At 36.4% G+C, this 20,417-nt stretch overlaps 2 protein-coding genes across 2 annotated transcripts in view; one reads left to right on the forward strand and one right to left on the reverse strand.

Moving 5' to 3' along the window:
- The window catches only part of PTPRM (protein tyrosine phosphatase receptor type M), an 829,551-nt gene that overhangs the window by 117,334 nt on the left and 691,800 nt on the right, over positions 1–20,417 (forward strand). The window lies entirely within an intron of this gene.
- On the reverse strand, positions 4,609–18,452 carry LOC126003904 (HIV Tat-specific factor 1 homolog). The gene is made up of 4 exons (XM_049770238.1): positions 17,033–18,452; positions 13,871–13,928; positions 10,323–10,401; positions 4,609–4,680 (listed from the first exon to the last, which is right to left on the reverse strand). Exons 1-4 carry the CDS (start codon positions 18,450–18,452, stop codon positions 4,609–4,611), a joined length of 1,629 nt encoding a protein of 542 aa, XP_049626195.1.

The raw sequence follows: 20,417 nt of genomic DNA on the forward strand, positions 1-20,417 counted from the left end.
TCATGCCAACAACACACCCACTAACAGAACAGAGAGTCTGCTTCCCTTCACCAGAGTCTCAAGGACTCCACTCATCCTCCTCTGATATATGAGTTCAGTTTTGTAGACAAGCTATCCAATTCCCATGACTCAAACCACTTTTTATTTCCTTACTATATTTCACTGTTTTGTTTTGTTTTGGTTTTGGTTTTTGGGTCACACTGGTAGAGCTCAGGGGTTCCTCCTGGCTCTACGCTCAGAAATTGCTCCTGGTAGGCTCGCAGGATCGAATGGGATGCTGGGATTCGAACCACTGTCCTTCTGCATGGAAGGCAAATGCGCTACCTCTATGCTATCTCTCCAGCCCCTATATTTCATTGTTTTAACTATGTATGGGGGAGAAATTTTTTAAAAATTTATATGGAGGTGGAGACATCTATAATGATGAACACAACTAAACTACTTAAATTCCAGGAAATATTAAGTTAGCAATAAGTTCATAGGATATTTTTACCATAGGATATTTTTAAAAACTATATTTCTTTCTTTTTAACCAAAATATAAATAAATATTAATGTTATGAATAATTCTGTATTATGCATTTGAAATTATACATGTAATAAGTTAGTCCTGAAATATAAAATTTCGTAAGAGTGAGGACAATTAAAGACATTTTAAAAGGTAAATCTGAATAGCCTGTAAAAGTTTGATTTATCCTAAGAAAGGGAATATTGGCTTTATGTTAGAAAATATTATGTTGTAGTGAAAATAAAAAATTATCAGACTGGAACACCAAACTCAAAGTCAATGACAACAGAATAGATACCCAATCTACAACAAGCTGTAAAGTGGAGACCAGTTACACTAGTATTTGGGGGAGTGGGGTTAGGAGGGAGATATGGGAGACATACTGGGAACAGGAGTGGAGGGAGGACAACATTGGTGGTGGGAATTCCCTTCATTGATTGTCACTATGTACTGTAAATAATTCTGTATAATGCAGTTCAGTCACAATAAAAATTAGAAAAAAAGAAAATATTGTTTTATAGATACTACTTCAGTATCTGCATTAAGAAGTAAACATTTAATACAAATTTATACACATTTTAAAACTACTACATAGACGTAGGAAATATTCAATATAAAGAAATGTTAATTTTGTTACTGAAAATGTATAAAATCCCTGGGTAAGACAAGAGTAAACAAACCTTTCTTAATCTGGTTGAGGGCAACTTTGGGTTCCATGAGTGAGTGCTCCACTCAATAACAAGTGTTGAGAGGTTTTCCTGGTTTTTAAAAGAAACTTCTTTAATATTTCTTGCAAAACTGTTTTCAAGGTAATGAATTCCCTGAACAGGTGCCTCTCCCTGAAGCTCTGTATCCTTCTTCAGATGTCTGATATTAATTTCAGTGAGCTTTAATTTGAGTGTTTATTTTATTTTTATACTGTATCTCACCATTCTCTTCTGGCTCCTAGAATTGTACTAGATAGATCTGCTGTGAATCTTATGGGATTTTCTTCATATGTAAGTTACTAGCTTGATTTTTTTGGCTTTTAGTATTCTCTGTTTGGGGCTTTTTCATTCTGAGCATGATTTGTTTTGAAGACTTTCTATTTGAGAATTTTCACTGGGATCTTTAAGGCTTCTTATATTTAGTTGCACGACTTCCTCAACTCAGAGAAATTTTTATTTATGATTTCTTTTTAAAATGTTTTCTGTATTTAAACACTGACTTATAAGGTTTCTCATAAAAGAGTTATTTCTGGCATTCAGTGTTCTAATACCAATTCCACTAAGAGTGGAATTATCCCCAATTTCCTATTCTCTCCCAAGCATGCCCTATGGCAGGTATTTATTTATATTGCTTGTTAAACTAAAGGTAATTTAGTTATCAAAAACACTTCATTAAAAGAACATATGTGAAAAGCTTCCTATCTTGCAATGAGGTCATTATTTCATTGTCTGCAGGTTTATTAAGTTTACTAAGCTACTTTTTTCTAGTTGAATTTTTAGTTGTTGGTTTTGTTCGTTGAGTTTAGGTGTCTTCTTTGATAATTTCATTTGATGATTTAATTGGATGCCTCCGTCTAGGATGTCAATATTGAAAACTATGGAGATGATGCATGGTTTCATAGTCCAGGACTTCGAGGATCTGTGGTGGTTGTATATCCTATGCATGGCTACCAGGGTGTCTGGAAGTATGGAAGCACAGAAGAAGGTGGCCCATCCTCTCTCCAAAAGAATCCAATGATCTCAATTTCCACACTGGCAGAACTGGTGTCTCTGCAGAGATTAATTGAAAAGCACTGAAGTTGGTCATTGACCTGGTGGCAGTTGTGGGATTTGTATGCAGCTGCTGTGATTTCATCAGGGAAATGGACTTGTTTTACCAACACCCTCTCAAGGTGCCCCAGTTCCATTAGCTGTGAGACTAGTATATCCATGAGTTTTTTTGTGGCTTGGCTTACCTCTTTTTCAAGAGTTTAAATGAGTCTGTGTCAATGACTGATGGACAGACATGGTGGCAGCTGTGTATCATTATGACTTCTTTTAGCTAGTGGTTCTACATCAAATTAGGATGGTTTTTCATTTTCCTGCTCTTCAGGGACTCTTAATGATTTTTATGTTGATATTCTTGATATCATAGTTCTCTGGTATGCTGTTCATTACTATCATTTTTTTTTTTTAGTTTTTGAGTCACTCCCAGAAATGTGCAGGAGCTCCTCAGGAATCATTCTTGGCAGTTTGGGAAGCCATATAGGATGGCCAGAATTGAACTCAGGCATGCCAAGTGCAAAGCAAATTCCTATCTACTATAATATCTCTTCAGCCCATTTCTTTACAGATCTTTTATTGATTTCCTCCATCTTATCAATGATAATTCTTTATTTTTCTTGGCTGCTGTGATTCTGCTGTTCAGATCTTAGTTGAGTTATTTTTTAAATTGCCCACCATATTCTTTTCTGTCATTTCCAATTATAGCTTTTGATTTTTGGCTTACATACTTTCATGTACTTTGCTGGCTATATGTCATTGTTTCTTTGAATTCATTAAACATTATCAACATGGTGTCACTAAAGTCATTCTCCTAGAAGTTACAGAGCAGGTAGTTGATAGTTGAGCCTTCCATTTTACTTGAATTTAAGATACTCTGTTGTATTAAAATGGGGGTTTCTCTTGTTCTGCCCTGTCTGGCACCTAGTGACAGGAAATATAACTGGAAGGTGTGAGATTTGATGAGCAGAACTCTTCTTGCAAGATTGTGCATGGCAGAGGTCAGACCTGGAAGTGGGGGTGGGGGAATGTGCCTCCAGTCCCCAAAGGCCATGGAGATTCCAGCCAAGTGATTAATCTCTCCTGGGATGGTGCGAGCAAGCAGAGGTTCAGGAGATGTGGAGCTGAGCTTATTGATTTCTATACCAAATCTAAATGTTATAGTAAAAACTAAAGGAAGAGGAAGCAACAGTAGGTAGAAATTCCCAGGTCTTATCTGCTCACTTTTTAAATGAATCTAAACCTGACCTAAGAAATAGTCTGTTAATTTTGAAAAAGAAAATAAATTTTAAAGGATTAAAACTGAACTAAAACAAATATGCTGCTTTTAAAAAAAAATTCATATACTAGAAATAGTCTCATAAAATCTTTTGCCTGCAATAAATTTTGATTTATTTTATGGTCACATCCATCAATGCTCAGGGCTTACTTCTGGCTCTGTGCCCAAGGAGCACTCCTGGTTGGTGTCAGGGAACCATATGGGGGTGCTGTACTGGAGACAAACTGGGACTGCAGTGTGGAATGAGAACCAAGTCCCTATTATAGCACAAGTGTTAAATATGTTCACAAATTGGTAAACATTAAGAACCTCCTTGAAAGTGCACCGTTGTTGTTGTTGGTGTATGTGTGTGTGTGTGTGTGTGTGTGTGTGTGTGAGAGAGAGAGAGAGAGAGAGAGAGAGAGAGAGAGAGAGAGAGAGAGAGAGAGAGAAAGAGAGAGAGTGGGGGGCAGGGACAGGGATAGGGACAGGGTGAAGGGAATCCTACCTTTCTTTTCAGGGCTGATAAGCGCATTTTTTTTTTTTTTACTCTCTCAACCCTGAACTTGCAGCAAGTTTTTATTATTGTTTTGTTTCTTTACTTTACTTTGGAGTGGATTCATTTGTGCAAGTTTTTTTTTCCTCTCAAACTTTCCCCTCACTGGGAAATATTCTGCTTGTGGTAATAGCAACTTAATCTTAAAGAGCTCTTTTATTTTTATCTTTTCCACGTTTTCCTTTCACTGCTATAAAACCAAGGAGACTGCAGGAACAGAGGTCAAACTATTTTCCCCATTTTACTTTGAATTCCTTCTGGTTCTTATTAGCCTGCTTTTTCAGACACCTGGTGACCCATTTGCTAAAATTTGGATGCTTTGTTGAATAAAATATTAAGAGAAGACAGTTATGTCCCTGTCCATCTACTAATCCCCATAGTTTAAGGCTGCCATATACTGTAGAGTTTAGCTTTTGCTGCATTGTTGCAGGATTTGAAGGCCAGAAGTCTCTGATGCTATTTCTGGAGCTGCCATTGACAGAAGCAAGATTATGGTGAAGCCCATAAAACTGACAGTTTAGGGCAGGCAAGCTGTTGCCTTAGGCAGAGAAGGCAGCCTCTCCATCCACGCGACTTAGGACATTCATTTCTCTTGAGGTGGCTTGTCCTTTCTGATGATAGATTGAGGGAGACAAGCAGCACATGAGCAGATAAACACCCAGCCCAAGCATTTGGTGCCATTTAACAGTTTCTTCCTGCTCTTGACATTTTCATTTCCCTCCTTCACCTCACTCATCACTAACTGTTTGCATCTTTTTTTCTTTACACAGCAGTAATACAAAACGACAGAATACACAGTTAAGCTCCATTACTCATTTCATATCCTGCATTCTAGACTAATTACACAGTGGGTTTTACATGAGCTGAGCCATGAAAGGGGCATTATGATTTTAATTGCACACTGGCCTTGTGCAGGACATCATTCAAGATGGACTGAGATTTCCATGAAGCATTGCTGCACCAAAATCAGGTGACATGAGAAGGCTTTGCATTTATGATTTTCTCATGCCAGATGGAACTTGAATTTTTTATCAGGAAGCCTCTTTCCCAGAAAAAGAACAATGAGACTTATTTAATCATTTCTCATAGGTAAGAATACTCTGATGTCTTTGATTTATTCTGGAATGCTGTTCTGAGCTGGAGTGACCAAATCTTACAATATAGTTACAAAGAATTTGCCCCTGATGTCAGTATTTAGACATAGGATGCTGGAGAGTCTGTTAAAACTTGGAGATCTAGGGCTGGAGCAGTGTTTCAGTGGGAAGGCATTTGCCTTGAACGCATCTGACTTAGGATAGACCATGGTTTGATCTCCTGGCGTCCCATATGCTCCCTTAAGTCAGGAGTGATTTCTTTGTGCATAGCCAGGAGTAACCCCTAAGCATCTCTGGGTGTGGCCCATAATAAAAAACAAACAAACAAATTTGGAGATCTAAAAATGTAGGGTGAGGATAGTTTTCTTAAATATATGTATATATACGTGTACACATGTACTTTATATATTTTAAAGTGAATTCATTTAATGAAGGTTTTCTAGAGTGATCAGTGATTAAAGCAAGTATTTCAACTTCAGTTATTGATGGATATCTCTTAACTTCCTTTTTTCCAAAATATCCATTAACTATCTAATACTAGAAATTGTACTCTTAAGTCTTTGATTTCATCATGAGTACTTGCTTGTACTTTCTGTAGGTATTTTTTTTAATGGAGTAGGAGTTTGGACCTGAAACATGACATGACATGGCAGTGCTCTTCAAACACTGGCTGATGGACTCATGCTAGTTCATTGGTATAAAAGGATTGAAAACTACTAGTCTCCCACCTTGGTTAGAATTGCTAGTCTCTGTACTATATTCAGGATAGGTGCCAATTTTCAAGTGCAGGAAGGTTGAAGAATATATTCTCATAGAGAAAGAGCAGCACAAAGACTGTTACTTATAGGTTACCTCAGTTAGTGTTTGAATTAGTAAACAGCCAAGGAAATATCTTATTTATTTCACATAAAATATTCCCAATGTATAGATTATACACTTTTTTCCCTTTTGGTTGCATTAACTAGGTTTCTAGGAGTGTCTTTGTTTTAGTTACCTTTCTGGGCTCAGTCACTTGCTTCTTAGTTGCACACTGGCATTTCAGGCATACAAGATTGCAACACTACATCATCCACCAGAATATCCATAACCTTCTATCAGTGTCTCAGAGTGTTCCATTCACTCCCATCACACTTTCTTAATTCAGTTCTGTAGGTTACTCCAAATATCTGTTTGGGAGCCATTTGATAGTTCCTTTACTGTGTTTCTTTATATCCTACATTTTTTTCAAAGAAGACATACAATACATGCATGAAATGATACTGAACATCTCTGAGCATCAGGGAGAAGCAAATCAAAATCAGAATGAGATAGCATCTCACTTTAGTGTCTATTATTCAAGATGACAGGAAATAGTAGATGCTAGTATGGATATGGAATAAAAGAAAACTTCTATTCATGGCTGAAAGTTTAAGAATATAATGCACTATGAAAAAGGCAGAGAAAGGTGAAAGTTTTTCAGCATCAGTTATATGTGGAAGCCAGATAATATGTTCAAACTCATAGAAACAGAAAAAGTGGTTCCAAGGGACTATAAAGTGAGTAATAAAAGTTCATAAACAGAAAAAGTTTCCACTATAACATGAATAAGGTATGAGATTCTCATATATTACACAGTAATAACTATTAGTGCAGATGTATTATATATTGAAATTTGTTATATATATAAAAACTTGCACGTGGCTGATCCAGGACAGACTGCGGTTTGATCTCTGGTGTCCCATATTTCGTCCCCTTAGCAAGGAGCAATTTCTGAGTGCAGAGCCAGAAGGGGCCCATGATCATCACCAGGTGTGGCCAAAATAAATAAATAAATAAACTAATATCTCTCACATACTAAAATGTGAGGAGATGGATTTATTGATTAATTAGAAGGAGGAATACTTTGACAATTCATATACGTCAAATCATCATCATGTACTCTTTAAGTATATGACTTTTTGTCAATTATGGTCAAAAATAAAATATATTTATGCATGTTTGTTGGTGGAGAAATAAGAAAATAAACAGATGAGTGTTCCTACTACTTTCACTGTACGAGAAGTTGTCCCCTTACCAAAAGACTAAAAAACATAGCATCAGCTCCTCAGTCTAACCTTTTTACTTTTAGTTGACTCTATTTTGGGCATATTGGGAGCTGAGATGGCCAGAGAGGACTTGTTTTTTTCCCAAAACGTCTCCTCATGTGGAATGTCCATTTGGGTAGCATTTTGGCTGGATTAAAAGTATAAGCACATGAAGATAGTTCTGTAGAAGCTATATCCTGTGGTCTGCTTTTGGAGATCATATAATCACTTTAGCTATACTCCATTCATTGAGGCAGTGAGCAAAAGTCACTCGTTTCAAGTAGACTCCACATCTCAATTGGGACAAAGTGAAATACTAGATGAACATGTGTTTTGAGATGTTTTTTAGAAAGTATAATCTGCCACAGCCAGAAAAACATGTGCAGTAGAGTTGATAATATGGAAAAAAAAACAGTAAGGCAGAGAAAGAGATCAGGGGTATGGAGACATTGAGGTGGTTTGAAGCATTAATTTCTCACATTTGACGAAAGGTAGAGATGGAGTCTTGGAGAGATATAGGGAAATGTTCTAGGAAGAAGTGATGTGTGTTTATAGTGAATTATTACAGCATTCCTAAAGCAGATAGACTCAAAATGAGAATCATTCATATTCAGAAGAGTGACCCATAAGAAAGTAATAATCCAGTCTTGTAAGGAAAATGTTAGGCTCTTATATATTATTTTACTTTTGTTTTGTTTGCTCTAAAATAGCAATACTTAGTTTACTTCTAACTTTGTGCTCAGAACTTACTCTTGGTGGGCTCAGAGAACCATATGGTATGACAGGGATAGAACTGGAGTAGACCATGTGCAAGGCAAGTACCCTACCCATTGTACAATCACTCCAACCCCTGTGAGACCTTTATTTATATATTGAATGATGTTAATGCGGATTTGGGCCATAATTTATATAATCTAGTTTATTTTATTACCTTCAATTTTTATTTGGGAGCTACACCCAGTGGTGATTTGGGGTTGCTCCTAGCACTGCATTCAGAAATAAATCCTGATGGGCTCTGGGTACCATAATAGAATGCCAGCGATTGAACCTAGATCAACTGCATGCAAGTCAAGTTCTGTATCCATTGTACTATCTCTCTGGACCTTGTTACCTGTATTTTCATACTTTTAAAAAGTTAAGAAGGTTATTGAGTCTATAATTTTAGTACAGTGTCACACCACTCAAAATTATTGTTTATTGAACCCTTTTAAACATCTACTTTTCTTCTAGAACTTTAGTTCTGAGGTCAGAATACCAGTTTTTTTTTTGGTTTGCTTTTTTCTGCTGCCAATGTTTAGATTTTTATATATATATATATTTATATATATATATCACATATGAGTGAAATAATCTGATAGTTGTCACAACTCTTCTGATTTTACTTATGATAATCTCTACCACTGCATCCATTATGTTGCAAATGGAAGTTTTCATATTTTCTTGCAGCTGAGTACGTGCCATGTTTTTAATTCCTCTGTCATTAAATACTTGTTTTTTATTTCATATTTGGCGTTATAATTAGCACTAAATTAATAGAATAGCACTTTTTTGGGTTTTTTTTTTGGGGGGGACTACACCCATTTGATGCTCAGGGGTTACTCCTGGCTATGAACTCAGAAATTGCCCCTGGCTTGGGGGCCCATATGGGAAGCCGGGGGATTGAACCGCAGTCCTTCCTTGGCTAGCACTTAAAAGGCAGACACCTTACCTCTAGCACCACCTCACTGGCCCCGAATAGTACTTTTTTGAATTGTGCTTATATATATATGTATGTATATATATATATTTGCATTTGACATGAGCTTTTTTTAAATTTTTATTGTGGTGAAAGTGAATTAAAATTCTTTCAAAGTAATATTTAAGTTACATAATGACAATGAATGAGGAGCATTTCCAGCACCAGTGTTGTCCTCCCTCCACCGCTGTTCCTGGAATGCATCCCATGTCTCCATTCTTTATCCCACCCCCCACCCCCAGAATGCTAGAGTTACTGGTCCCCATTGGTACTTTTATATTTTTATAGATAGATTCCTTCTAGGAAATTGACTACAGTAATATTAAGTGGAACAAAGGCAAAATTAAACTAAACACTGCAAAAACTCAAAAGTTTCTGCACAATGAGAGAAACTTATCAATAAAATGAACACACATTTTGAATCCTATTCAGTGAGAAAAAATATGTGAACAATACAATTGAGTCAATGGGCTGGTGTCCAAAGAAGAGGACTGGGTTGGAGATAGAATTTGTCACCGTGACATCAGTAATGGAGTTATTATCTTTCTGGTAAGGTTATCCTCATGAATAAGGTTATTTTTCTGTTGGACATGAGTTTTCATTTTCCATTTAGACTGATGATTAGGTTATTACCACATATTTACAATCTAAATGTTTAGACAGAAATGACAGTCAGCCAGATTTCTTTATGAGTTGTATGAGTTATCTTTATGTATTGCAATCTAGAAATCTCAGTCATGATTTTTTTCCTTGTGATGCACATTTTGTGGTTTTGTTTTAGCTTATGTAGATTTTTTGATATGCTTCAAAGATTAGGAAACTGAATCACTCCTATATCTTCCAGGACTCTACATATTTATTGACAATATAATTTAAGATATAAAAGAGGATATTAGGAGCTAGTTGATTGATAAATATGGTTATTTTCTTATGCTATAATGAATGATTTTAAGAATTTTTATTAATATTTTGTGAGTTATAGAAAATATTAAAACAATTAAATATATCAGTTGATTGCAAAATTGCTGAATATATTTTGATCGTGGTAAAATATGTGCTACTACATATTTAAAAATGTATATTAAAATGCATTTTATTTCCTAAAAATGTTTTAATTTTAAATGTATTAAACACTAGGCTATTATTGAGAGCTTATGTTAATATTTTTTCTTTATTTCTTTTTTGTTTGTTTTTGTATTTTGGGCCACACCTGGTGATGCTCAGGGATTACTTCTGGCTATGCACTCAGAAATTAATACTGGTTTGGATTATGACCAGGGATCGATACCACTGCACTATAGCTCCGGCCCTTATATTTTTTTTTCTTAATGCAACATTTTTTTTCTTTCATCAATCCTATTTTTATTTAGGCTTTCATCCTCCATTTTCTTTTTTGCCTCTTCACTTTTATTTGCTTCTCTTCTCTTTTCCAGAGCAAAGCTTTACCATTCTTTGCAAGCATAAAATAGGAAACTAGATAAAAGGAAGACCTGGTTACATCAATAATAACACTCAAATCTATGTCACACTGACTTCCACTATAGGTGAGCTTGAAGAAATCTGTTCCCAGGGTGCTTGTGGTAGAATAAACACTGATAGCCTTCTGTTTTAGTGCTATTTTAGTTTAATTAAGGGCATGGAATAGCTCAAATACTAAAAAATCTTCATAACTTTGTCCCAGTTCCCAGGACTGCCTTAGATCTTGTTCTTTCTCTGGTAGTTGAGTTTTTTGGGAAGCAAAAGGATATTTCTGCCCTGGCCCTCTCCATCCCTCAGTCTCAAAATCTCAGCTGATGTGCCTGGTATTTCTGGCTCAACATTCTTAGGCTGTATATTCCTCAAATAACACTCCTACCACTATACCTGGTATACATAATTTATTTGAAAGTATATAAAGTACTTGTAAACTTTATTTTATTTTAAACTCTAAGGCTATAAGCACATTTTAAAATTATTTTTTCTTGTTTAGGGTCAGAAAGAGTTTAAGGGCCTACTCATGGCTTTCTGCTTAAGGATCCCTTTGGGTGGTACCCAGGGAACTGGGTGCTGTGATAAGGATTAAATGGGGTCAACTGCATGCAAGGCAGGCATCTTACCCTCTGTGCTATCTTTCTAAACCTACATAAACTTTCTGAAGGAATCAGGTGTTTTTTAGCATGGATGTACTAATATTTTTATGGTATGTTGGACAAGGGACCTGATAGGGAAAATAAATTTGTAGTTCTAGGGAATAGTTTAAATACATTCTAATTCTTTTTTTGTTGTTGTTAAGGCATCTATTTAGTAAATAAGAATAAGGACCAACTTTTTAATATGCCCAGCTGAGAGGAAATTAAGCACTTACTTGACTGATAATGATACCAAACAGTCTCCGGTATTAGAATTTCATTAAGATTGTGTTGTTTCCCAGTGTACCACTTAAATTTTCTGTCAAGTATTTCACATTAATCACAAGCATAATTAATAGCTGTAATTAGATTACCATTTATGATGATCTTCAGAGAACGTGAGGAGCAATAAAAATGAAGACTATCTAATCAGATTATTTTACTATATGAACCTTATCAAAACATGTCACCTCTAAGGATTAATGTATTGGTGTTTTATTATACATTTGGTTTATTATAAAAGCTAAATATGAGAAATTTTAATATGAATAAAGCTTTCCTTTAGTCCTAAACCTCTAAAATGAATTGTGTGATAAACATGATATTATAACAGGTGAAGTGTAGCTTATTTCTGATAACTGGAGAAACCAGGACACAAATGTATGGTTTTAGATTCCTTAAAGGCATAACTGCATGAAAGATCACTATGCACAATCTAACAAAAAGGGCAATTTTTTATTTTAGAATTTTAATGAATTATTCAACATTTCAGACTAAAGCTTTTAAAGTAGCTTTTAGGGAATAGAGCTTGTAAACCTAAAGAGAAGTTTAGTAAACTAGCCACAGACTTCTAGGAATAGGACATTTGCATAAAAGTCACTTTTCAGTTTTGATTTGCCCTCAAATGATTTCAAATGATAGCATAATAAGGGGAGAAAGTTTCAAGGCTACATATAAATTGCATACTACTTAGTACATTATTCATGTTAGCCTAAAGGTATAATTATTCAGTGAAATGAGAACTAAGAAAATTAGTTCTGTATTAATTTTTATTTATACAGATAATATTTTTCTTTTTATGCATCTAGTTTTGCAAAAAAGTAATGTAAAAGCCATCCAGATAAAATGTTGAATTGGGTTGGAATTCTGAGGGTCAACTATGCTCATGCCTTGCTATTTCTTCTGTAATTCATTTGTTCCAGAAAAAGAATTCCATTTATATGAAAAGAAAGTCAAGTTCTTGTTAAAGCAGACCTCCTTCAACAGGCAGGAACTGAAAGCATACCTACAGATCATTCTAATTATCTACTGTATATGCTCTAGAGTGAAAAGTCAGAATGTCACGAATTTAAAACCTGATGATTGTGAATGGATTTTTCCCAGTTCTCCAGTTGTAGGCATCTCCCAAGCCAAAGAAGAAATTACTGTAATTTTTCATCTGTCTCTGTCTTATTTAACTGTAACAGTACTTGAACACATTTTAGTTCAATATCCCCTACTTCTGTCATTGATAATTAGACTACTTAGGACAATAGGCAGGATGATCCAGTCAAAGCAGATAACAGAACAAAGAATTCTTCAAACCTACAAGTTCCATCGCAGTGAAAATTGAAATCAAGCTTAGTGTGCCTTTGTATACTTCTACTGCTGTTACTTACCCACCTGCTATCACCAACTAGCAACACTCCCCACATAGGACCTTACTGCCTAAACCCTACTTTCCTGAAACTAGCTAGAATCCACTCTCCCAGGTCTGTTAGGAAGTCAAAAGCCACTTTCATGTTTCATTCACTTCTTTACTTTCTGAGGTCTCATTGAGGCACGGGCTGACCCTCCACTTGGAACTACTTAATCATCTGTCCTATGTTGCCTTTTGATCACTTACCACCTAGCCTAGTATTTATTTAGCACCTTTGAGACCTCTTCATAGCCTACCCTCCTATTATATTACTTAATTATTGTGTCTCCCTGATTTAACAAGAGATCTTATCATGCATTCAGTGAAGGGTCAAAATGGCAAATGGTAGGGGCTTTACAAATGTCGATGAACTGATTAATTATATGTATATCTTGAGATGATGAAAACCACTGACTATAATATATTAGTGAGGAACCAAGGGTTTTGTAATGAATGCTTAGTGATTCATAACTGGAATTTTCAATTAAGATAGATATACATTTGAGCTTTGAACATCACAGATTTGAGACTCCTAGATTCACTTATACTTGGAATTTTCTATAATTACACATGTTCCTCTTTATCCCAGGTTCCACATTCAGGTGAAATCCATGTATAGAAGGAGAACTGTGAGAGACTTGAGAGTATCCACAGATTTTATGTTCCAGAGGTCAGTCCTGAAACAAGTTCCCAGAAGATACTAAGGGTCAAGTAACAGCTATAACTATTGGGGGGATAATTATATATCAGTATCTGGGGCCACACCAAGCAGTGATTGGAGGCTACTCCCTGTTCTGTGCTATGGGTACTCCTTGCAGTGCTCTGGGACCACTGAAGAACCGGGGCAGGCTGCATGTACAGCAAGCCCATTAATTCCCGTACTATCTCGTCACCTTACATTGCAGATATTTTTTTTTAAACTAGGGTAGGTGTAGGGTTGGGTGTCTCTAATCAGCGTTATTCAATGAGCAACTATATAAGGAAGCAATGGCAGAATTACAAGCAGCCTTTGAGGTAGTGGAGAGCTTGAACATACATGGTAATCATTTATTTCCCATCCCCCGAGGTTGTAGATATCAGGGAAGGAATATATCCCAATTGTAAGAAAGTGTGACTTACTCACCTGGCTTCGGTATTGAATGGGTGTACTTGTTTGTGTTTGGATTCAGCTTGTGTTTCACCTGAAAGAATTTCATGAATTTTTTTAAGTTTCCCTTTACATACCTCTTTGGCTACTCAGTTTCCAGGCACTTATGATTGCTTCAGCTTAGTTCATCTTTAAGTACATGTTTACCTCCTGGGATCCTGGGTTTTCAAAGTGCTTGGAATGTTTTCAACAGGAAGCAGAGAGGTTGAGTAAATTTTTGGATGAGTTAAGCTAAAGGCATCAAACTGAATAGTTTAGTTGCCCTCCTGATGGACAACATGTACTTGAGAGACTTGAGTAGAGATGAGTGTGATTTTTCCTTAGTTTACTGTGAAGGCTGGTTGAATTGACTCATAGACTATTTCAACATTAAACTATAAAATCACAGTGTGCAAATACAATTAAATATGAATCATAATGATACTGTAATATTTTCAAGTAGCCACATTTTTAAAAGTAATTTTTACTGTTGCCTAATATATACCTTAAATATTTGTAACCAAACTATTATGTTTTACATCGACATCAACATTGCATTTCTTAATGAGATACTTCACCGACATAATATGTATTAATGAGATACTTAACTTTTTTACATGGGGGGCACACACAGGCCATTGGGACACAAGTGAGAATTTCAAAGTACTAAGGATTGAATTCAGGTCTTACACATTCTAGCCATATGCTCCATCACTTGAGTCATTTCCCTGGCCTCCTGTAGTATCTTTTTAAAGTAAAATTCCAAACATAAATGTATGTTTTATAGACCTCTATTTGAAGTAGCAATCTTTCAGGAACTTAGTAGTCTTTGTGCTTGATTTTGGGTACATGTATATGGAGTATGTATTAATTCCTTAAAATGTTGGCTGATTAACAATTTATATTTGTCTGCAAATTGTGTTTTAATATGCTTAATATTGTAAAATAGAGTATGAAGGAAAAATTCATCCTCTGTAGACTGGGCTGGGATTGTACTCACAGACAGAGCACATGGCTTGCAGGTGTGAGACATTGGGTTCAATCCCAGCACTGCAAAAAGGATAAATTTTTCTGTAAAATTCCTATATGATTATAAACATAGCTATTCATTATGATAATTGTATATCACTCTAATAATTAGTGACTCGAGTAACATCTATCAAACAGAAACAGTTACGTGATAAAAATTGTGATATATATCACCTTTCATGTAGAAGTCTCATGCACTTTTATATTTTGCTCCATGAATTTTATAGAGGTCCAACTTAAGAATACTTATACTATTGCTCCTTTGTATACTGTGGTATTATTATCTTATCAGAACTGACCTTAAGCTTATGTATATATAAGCTTTTACATGTTTATATTACATATATATAAGTTATATCCAGGGTTTCTTCCAAGGATTTTAAGCTACCATATGTCACAAATAAATTATGAAGAATCCTTATCAGATAACTCTGTTATCTGATTTGAAAAAGTTTTTAAAAGTTTGTGAAAGATGATTTGAAGTTGTAATACATGCTGAGAATTATTTGGTGGCTTTTATCACCTTGATGAATAAAATGAATACAGTTTCTCTTTAAATTAATAGTCAGCCTACATATTTGTTCTTAAAATTTTGACCAAAACAAAAGTGACAACCTCTGGATTTAAAACATCACATTGGAAAACTATTCTGTTTTAAGAAGAGATGAGTTGCAGTGCAGTTTACTGCTTTAAGTATAGAACTAGTGAAGTAAGTAGAGCAAAAAATGACAGATTCCAACTGAATTCTCATATATAAAGAATATAAAGTAGCATAGGAAGAGCATAAAAATGTTCAGTGACAACAGACCCTGAGAGTTATTCTTTCAGAACTGAATTTTCTAAAGGGTGAGGTGTATTAGAAAGGGTTAAGGGAATTTACAGACATTTTTTGGGAAGGGTTTTGACACTCTGGTGGGGGTATGGTATGGATCAGTGTATGCCTGAGACATTACTACTAACTGTATGGTAAACTGAAATTGTGATGTATACATAAAGATTGGAACAAGTTACAAATAAATAAGCAGATTAAAACACATTTTTGGTGTTGGAATGGTTGCTTTCTATCAGGTCCTTTGTTCATTTTCCTTCTATAAATACTTTGGCCTTCTCAAGCTATTCTCCATTCCCACCTGCAATTCAGAGAGACAAGTAATTATATACACACCAGTTAAATGTCTGGTAAAATCTCTAGACAAAACTGAGTTGACTTATGTGAAACTGAATTTAAAAGTGTTTGATGGAATATTGCTCCAGTCTCTGACTACTTGTCATTTTGCATTTCCTGCCTTGCTTCTGTCAGCAGGACATGCATCCTTTGCTCTGCTTCTCCTCTATTTCCTTCCTCTTGATTGTTTAACAAAGGGGTTACAAGTTTCCCATTTATCTTTCAATTAAAAATTAGAATAGAATAACTGAACAAATTTATTTTTACTATACTTAGACAACTGCCTTTTATGAAGAAAATATTTACATAGGGAAATGAGTCATTATGTAAATAGAATGTATAACATAGAATACATACCAATTTTCTGTATCATATATTCTCCCAAAAGAAAGAAATTATATTTAGAGAAATTTAGTGATCTTTTAGTCAAGGTGGGTGAATGGAATCAGTGGGGGAATTGTAGAGAAAAATAGGCTTTTACCATTGCATTTGATGATTTAAGTTTAAAAAGATACTTCTTGGATTCAAAGTGGTAGCACAATGGTAAGGCATTTGCCTTGCACATGGCTGACCCAGGATAGATGTGGGTTTGAACCCTAGCATCCCATAGAGTCCCCTAAGCCAGGAGTGATTTCTGAGCGCAGAGCCAGGAGTGTACCCCTGTGTCTACCGCATGTGACCCAACCCTCCCTCAAAGATACTTCTTTATTTTAAAAAGAAACAAATAAAACATATATAAATATATATGTATATATAAACACATAAAAATAGAAACAAAATTAGAATTTTATATGATTACCTCAAATTTTTTTTTATTTTTAACAAAGAATAAGTATTTGGTTTATTTGCATTATTAGCTCAATAGCCACAAAACATACAGTTAAAGTCATTAACATACATTAAAGTCAAAGTACAGGTACTGATGAAAATGTCAATGCTTTAATCTCTAATCAAGTTTTTAGTACTGTCTTCTCCAGATTCTCCATCAGGGTAGGGATCTTGCTTTCTTTTGAGACAACCGTCACCAGCCTCATTTTGAAGGCCTCCTTCCTCAGCATCTTTCCCAGAAGCATCTTCTTCCAATTTGCTCTCATTTTCTAATTTTTCAAACTTCTTTTCATTGATAGGTTCTTCAAATGCCATTTCCATGACAGCTTCTGGGATATTCACTTTTGACGTAGATGTGTGCTCCGAAAGGTGCCTTACTCTGGCAGGGCCAGTCTTCTCTAAAATATTGACGGGATTTACGCAGTGAAGATCTCTATGGTCCTCAGAAGAATCAGAGGAATCGAGGAAAGCCTCCCATCCTTTCAGCCTTTCCTCCCTTTCTCTTGAAGTCTCTTCCACTTGATAATCTGTAGTTCCATCCCACGTTTCAGCGGTGATCTGACGGCCACCAAACCACCTTTCATGGAGGGTCTGAATGCAGGAATCAGCTTCCTCTGGGTCTCGGAAAGAGACAGAGGCCACACCATCTGGGTGTCTATCAAAGAGCAGGAGCTTCCGGATTTGTCCAAACTTGCAACACTCTGCTCGAAGGTCTTCTCTGATTTCATTCAGTACCAATGGGTCGTCCTCAAAGTCCGTAGGATGAAACATGTTTTTGATGATGACAACTCGCTCATGGCGCATTCGGGAGGGCCCAGTTCTTCTTTCAGGTCTCCAATCTAACTGCTTTTGTTGCAGAGACAGTTTCTTCTTATAGTCTTTGCATTTCTTTTTCTTCTTCAAGGCATCATATTTCCCCTTCAGTTGAAACTTGGCCACTTCCACGTGTAATCGGTAGCCCCTGATTTCATCATCATCCAACAACTTCAATGCGAGCTCTACAGACTCCCTCTTCAGGTAACAACAGAGCCCATCTCCTTTTAGATTGCCTTGCTCATCTTTGTAAAGCTTGACCTTAAATTCTTCCGTTTGAGGGTCTCGCATGATAATGCCAAACTTGGACATGAGCTGTACAAATTCATCTACTGTCATGTCTGGAGGCAAACCAGACACATAGACATTTGTATTTCTGTCTTCTTCAATATGAAACCATCCGGATTCACCCTTTCTCTTTTCCAAACCCTTCTTTCTGGGGTCACTGGGTTCGGGAATTTTTCTTTGCAGAGCTTCCTCTGCAGTTGTAGCATTTACGTCTTGCATGTCTGCAATGGAACTAGGCGTACCATCTTTAGAAAAGCCATAATTGGCCTGATACGTAGCAAGGAAATCATCAGTAATCTTTGGGAACCATGCTTTCTGGGCCAGGTCCCATTCGTAAGGGGTGTCAGCGGGTGCTTGCCTGAAAGCCTCATAGTCCCCGGTGGGTTCGTTCTTGGAGTCTCCGTACAATTCCTGCATCTGCAACTGCTCCTCAAACTCGTCGTTTCCGCCACTCATGTTGCCAAGCTAACCCCCTTCAAGGGAGAAGGTTCCAGCGAGAAGGGGTGCAGAAGAAAAGGCCTCTCAGGCCTAGGCCCAGAGGTCGCAGCTCCTCATGGGAAGCAAGATGCCGGATGCCGGAAATGGGCACGCTGCAACTCCAAGACTATGACCTATGACCTATGACCTATGGCCTATGGCCGGAACTTCCCGCTTAATCTGACGCAGCCGCCATTGCAGGCACACTATGACCTATGACCTATGACCTATGGCCCATGGCCGGAACTTCCCGCTTAATCTGACGCAGCCGCCATTGCAGGCACACTATGACCTATGACCTTTGGCCTATGGCCGGAACTTCCCGCTTAATCTGACGCAGCCGCCATTGCAGGCACCTCACAACGTAGTGGTTTGCACGCAACACGCCCACCTTCCAATCCACGCTTTATTCTGTAGCCAACATGGCTTTTTTTTCTTTCTAGTAATATCTTTATTTGAGTATCACAGCTGCAAACATGTTCGTGGTTGAATTTCAGAAATAAAAAGTACACCCCCAGAAATAAGGGAGACACCAAGACCAAACAGGTGCAAGACTACCAAGTAGTAAGCTAGGTACAGAGGGGACCACATTTTCTAGCAGCCCCGGGGGGGGGGGGGGTGAGGGAGGAGGATATGGGAGGTAGGACGAAAACGGAGGTGTAGGGAGGACAAATCGGTGATGGAAATTCCCCGATTTTATGTAAATATGTATCTAAAATATTATTATCAACAATATGTAAGCCACTATGATCAAAACAAAAATTATATTACAAAAAGTACACCCCCTTCACCAGTGCAACCTTCCCACTACCAATGCCCTCCATTTCCCTCCTCCAATGCCCTCCATTTCCCTCCTCCTCCCCCACCCCCTGCCTGTTTTGGTCGATTACCTCAAATTTTTAATGGTGAATTAAAGTACTCAAGGAGTACTTTGGAAAAGTTTTGTTCATTTTGGCTAGTATAAAGAAGAAGATTGTCATCTATAATTACCATTGTTTACTTTTAAGTGTAATTTCCTAATAGAATAATCTTCCTTTAACACTCAGGCTAAATTTATTTAGGATTAAGTTGAATGAAAGCTAATCCATGGCACTGGCAAAAATGGTAATTATCCAAGCATGGCTTTCAAGAATCATTGCACATTCAGGAGGACAGGAGGTCTGTCCCTCTACAATTCTTGGCTACCATATATAACAAATTATGAAGAAAGCTTATCAGATAAATATGATATCAAAAATTTGTGAAAGATTACTTGAATTTGTAATACAGGCTGAGACTCCTTTGGTGGCTTTTATTGTCTCTGATGAATGAGTACAGTTTTTCTTTAAATGAATAGTCAACTCTACATATTTATTCTTAAAATTTTGAGCAAAACTCATCTCTTCTTAAAGCAGAGTAGTATTCCAATGTGCTGTTTTAAAGGTTGAGAGATGAGTTGCACTGGGTGTGGGAAGAACCCATTTTAAAGCAGCAGTTTGCAAACTCAGTACTGGTATTCATGATTATTAAAATTATAAAAGGTCACCAAGGATTCTAAACTGGGTGGAATAATTGATTCCTCATGGGAATTGCTAATGACTAGATGGAAACATATAGTCATGATTTGTGCATAAAATGATATAGTAAAATATAGGAAAAGTAAAACAAAACTTGTTCTTTATAAATTAAACCAGTCTTTGGAATATAAATAACAATCAATTGAATATGACTAGTTTTTCCATACTTGTGTCTGTTTAGTAAAACTGTAAAAATATTTGGTGAGCTTTACTGTTTATTGACAGTAATTTAAACTGATTAAAAATTAAAGATCTACTAAAATATGAAGTTTTAGAGAATGTTTTATTTTTCCTGCCTTGAAGCCTTCAAAGGGCACTAGAGGAATGAAAAAGAAAATTTTGTCCTCTGTTTAATAATCAGGCCTCAAAGCATAAGGAATACCTGCCA

Source organism: Suncus etruscus, chromosome 3 (assembly GCF_024139225.1).
Source record: "Suncus etruscus isolate mSunEtr1 chromosome 3, mSunEtr1.pri.cur, whole genome shotgun sequence".
Classification (NCBI taxonomy): domain Eukaryota; kingdom Metazoa; phylum Chordata; class Mammalia; order Eulipotyphla; family Soricidae; genus Suncus; species Suncus etruscus.